The sequence below is a fragment of the Halyomorpha halys genome, unplaced genomic scaffold, assembly GCF_000696795.3.
Source record: "Halyomorpha halys isolate HHAL.00 unplaced genomic scaffold, Hhal_1.1 Scaffold1681.1, whole genome shotgun sequence".
NCBI lineage: Eukaryota > Metazoa > Arthropoda > Insecta > Hemiptera > Pentatomidae > Halyomorpha > Halyomorpha halys.
Genome location: NW_027105769.1, coordinates 39,374 through 43,887, shown reverse-complemented (window position 1 = coordinate 43,887; position 4,514 = coordinate 39,374). Strand labels below are relative to the sequence as shown.

The 4,514-nt window shown below is 34.6% G+C and overlaps 1 protein-coding gene across 1 annotated transcript in view; it reads right to left on the bottom strand.

Moving 5' to 3' along the window:
• Positions 1-2,450: 2,450 nt before the first annotated feature.
• The window catches only part of LOC106690367 (uncharacterized), a gene marked incomplete at its 5' end in the record, with an annotated part of 9,439 nt that continues 7,375 nt past the window's right edge, over positions 2,451-4,514 (bottom strand). The window contains 1 exon segment of the mRNA XM_014435780.3: positions 2,451-2,802. Coding sequence (XP_014291266.1) covers positions 2,575-2,802 — 228 coding nt within the window.

Genomic DNA, 4,514 nt, shown 5'->3' with positions numbered 1-4,514 from the left:
AAAACTTATATCCTTAAATTTTACGGGTAATCTCATAACATTCATCAAGCAGTTCTCGTCCCTACGGACATTCAAAATCAGAATAGGAAATCATCTCTCTGGTAATTTCGAACAAAAAATTGGAGTACCACAAGGATGTGTTCTCAGCACAACTCTGTTTGCCCTGGCCATTAATCACTTGGGAAGAAACATGCCCAGAGGAATAAAGGTGATGCTCTATGTGGATGATCTAACTATTATGTGCCGCTCGAACGACATAAACCAAATTAAAATCTAAAAAAAACTAAAAGAAGCTCTTAATCGATTAACAAACTGGCCAAACAGCTCAGGTATTACCTTCTCAACCGAAAAAACGTCTTTATTTCAGCAGAAAAAGAATAACACCTCTATCGCCAGAACTCACCCTAGGATATTCTCCGTTACCTTATGTTGAACATTGTAGATTTTTAGGCCTCATATTCGATAGGCGTCTTTCTTGGAACCACCACATCAGTACACACAGAAACACATGCATAGATAAAATTAAAATCTTAAAAGTCCTGAGCAAAACATCATATTTATCTTCTGTTGGAACTGTCTAGAGAATTTAGGATTGAAAATGTACTTATAAGTCGGATGCGAGGGTTGCAGGTATAGCCAGACAAAATAATTTGTAGCTAATAGTTGTCGTCTAAATAGTAGGGGTAATATTCCAGATTCAGCACATAAACTTAAAATTGGACTGGTCCTGAAGGTACCTGTGGCAATGCAGATTCCGGTGTTCTAAATGATGTCGAGTTTGGCTAGGCTTTGGAAGCGAGCTGAGCCATACACAAAACTTTCATAATCAATTTTGGAGCGGATTAAGGCTATGTATATTTTCAACACCGTTGATCTGCACCCCCATGATGTTTTGCTCAGGACTTTTAAGATTTTAATTTTATCTATGCATGTGTTTCTATGTGTACTGATGTGGTGGTTCCAAGAAAGACGCCTATCGAATATGAGGCCTAAAAATCTACAATGTTCAACATAAGGTAACGGAGAATATCCTAGGGTGAGTTCTGGCGATGGAGGTGTTATTCTTTTTCTGCTGAAATAAAGACTTTTAGTTTTTTCGGTTGAGAAGTTAAGACCTGAGCTGTTTGGCCAGTTTGTTTGATTACCCGTAAAATTAGAGGATATAAGTTTTTTCATAATAGTATTTTTTTATAAATCATTCGTTCCATTATTTTGCTGAGGCAAGTTATTAGAAATATGGGGCGGTAACTGTTTGTTTTGGCGCTTGTCTTTGCCTGCTTTTAGGATTGGAACTACTACTGATTTTCCCCAAGCATTAGGAAATTCACCAGTTCACACATGATTAAAGAATTTGAGTAGCCAGGCTAAACAGTTTTGTGGAAGGTAATGAATCATTACGTAATGGATGTCGTCGGAGTCGGGTGATGTTCCTTTGAGATTTCGGAGAATCGATTTAAGTTCCCACATAGAGAAAGGAGAGTTATATATTTTTTCTGGGTCTTCGCTGTGGAGATATATGGGGTTATCGGCGGGTTCCTGATCTTCTGTATCATCTGAATGAATGGAGGGTGGGTTAAAGATTTTTGAGTAGTATTCTCCAAAATTTTCAGCTATTATTTCAGGGTCATCGGTCAGTTTCCCGTGACAAAGTAGTGAGTATCGGGTTGCTGGATAGTTTTTTTTTTCATTTTCCTGATTTTATCCCACACTAAATTGGTGGGAGTCGATGAATTTATAGTTTCAATTCATTGTTTCCAGTATTCAGATTTGATATTATTTATTGTTCGTCTGCATCGGGCTCTTGGTTTCTTACACTCTATAAAATTTATTTGTGTGCTATCTCTTTGAACAACGCTTTCCTAGGGTTTCGAATTGCTTCCTTGCATCGTTCATTAAAGAGGATGGAAGGTCTTTTGCTGGTGCTCTTTGTTTTAGGAATAGACGTCTTTTCAATATGCTTTCCATTAGAAGACGACGGCCGTCCTCGACACTTAATTCACATGGTTGTGTCTTAGGTGCGAAGTTAATGATCGTTAATTAGGTGTCTTAAGGAGCGAAGTTAATAGCGTTCAGTCAGCTTTTTCCTTGATCCATCTAGGTTTTTTAGCTATGTCATGGTTAGTGTTTTTAAATTTTAAACGAATTGGTAAGTGGTCGCTTCCGTAAAGTTCGGGTAATACTGTCCATTTACTAATATTATATAGTGAGGGACTATACATGGTGAGGTCTATGGATGAGTAAGTGCTGTAGGTAGAGCTTAAAAAGGTTGGTTCTCCAGTATTGAGGATATTTTCCACAATTATATACAGATATAAAAAATCATATACAACACACATGTTTACAACAACCCACAATATCTTATGAGGTATGTATAATCCTACTCTAAAATTATATATTTATTTTCATTTATGATCATTTTTATTTAAATAAATGAAAGCTATATGCCTAAATAATAGTAAAAAGTGAGATTATAAGAATCGAAAAATTTATTTAAACAGTGTTTTTTCATATATGAAATAAACTACTCTACTTCAGGCTTGTTTTATTTAAATTTTAATTTGATTATGCCTTCCTTTAATCTTCCTTTCTTCGCTGTTTCTTGTTTCGGTTAGCCTTTTCCTCAACACGGGCATTCTTAATGGTTGCTATTATCACTAGGCAGTTCTCCTTCTTAGTGAGTCTGTTTTCGTCCAAGTAGCCGTCTATCTTAACATGTAACCAATCTTCTTCGCCAAACCCACGGAAGAATGTGTTGTACATCTCCGGATTCAACAAGATATCTCTTGCTCGATAGTATCCCGCCTGAAAATAATATAATATTAAAATCAGTGATAAGAATACAGTAAGGTCATAATTTGAAACTCAAGCTGCCAGAAAAAAAAAGTGTAAATAATCTAAATTTTGAGTTACTTAGAAAAGGATTAAATAAAAGAGAGTTGGATTTATGGTACATTGAAAAACGTTTTCAATATTTTTGTTAATTGTTTCTCACGTGTCGGTAACACATGCATTGTAACTTTTAAGGAATTCTTGTAAGAATTAAGGAATTCTCATAAAAATTAAGCAATTCTCATAGTCAAATTAAACACCTTTGACTGAGGGAGTATGACTGGCAATAACCCGTGGGTGGGGAGGGTGTAGCGGTGAGCATTTTGCTCTTGTTGAGAAATAAAGGTCTATATTTTCCTAGTATCTCATTTGTTTTGTTTATACTTTTGTTTACCTTCCGCTAACAATTTGATGTTGTTATTGCCACTTGTTTTTGTTATTTCCTCATTTACCTCCTCACCTATAATCAATTTAGTTTTTCTCTGGCCTTATCACAACAGTAAGTATGAGCGTTTCTCTCACCAGTACACTCCTAATGTGACATATATTTTTTTTATCTCAATAGCGCATTGTGCTCACCTGGACACCTCCTGTGTTTCTTATTTTAAATGTTGAACCAAGGCAAGCACATCTTAGATCTTTTGCGAAATTTGGAAACTTCAGCCCCAGATGGAAGAGCTACAATTTACAATTTCAATTTAAAATTCTATTTAAAGTAATCTTAGAGATTTTTGTTCATCACCACATCCAATTATATATTAAAAAATAGTACAAATCCATGAGATAAATTGGGGACACCTTTTAGGTAATAAAAAAGTGGGACACACTCTTGCCGGATTAAAAAACATGAATATAGAGTAACCAGATGAGTGTGAGATTGCCATCTTGTCTTCAACCAGAGAAGCGTCCATCCTTTATTTTTGTTCAGTGATCAGCAATATCTACATGATCGAAAAAAAAATCACTTAGATAAGACTAAATTTAGAATGGAACTCATTCTCACTTTAATAGTATTTTTTGGTCAAGTAAACTAACCTATGTACTAAATCGTAAATAATCTGAACCAAAGTTGGACGCTGGAGGCGCCAAAACGTAGAAATGCCTCACTGGAGGAGAAAAGTGTGGCTTAGTCTTCATCATTTTGGACGGTTACCCTTCAGATTGATATTAATATGGATAGTAGAATATCTACTATCCACTTATTTAAAATTTTGAAAATTTCTACACGTTAAAGGTCTATGAAGCATCAAATTCCATCATCAATTTTAACTTTAAACTCTGATAGTAATCCACCCCGAAGGCTAAAACGGCTGATTGAAAATGATTGATATATATATAATTATTTAATTAAATTCTTAGATTAATCTTTTAATTCAGTGAATAATATTGTTATTATTTTTATTTTTTATTAACATCTACTGCTGTATATATTGTATGAATAAGTAATTGAACACTACTAGATAATTCCTTTCATTCGTGGAAGATATTATTAATTCCATTCTCTAAAATAAATTAATAACTCAAATAAGTTATAACAAAAAATACAATTTTTACCATAAAATCCTGATATTTCAAGACGACGGCCGTCCTCGACACTTAATTCACATGGTTGTGTCTTAGGTGCGAAGTTAATGAGCGTTAATTAGGTGTCTTAAGGAGCGAAGTTAATAGCGTTCAGTCAGCTT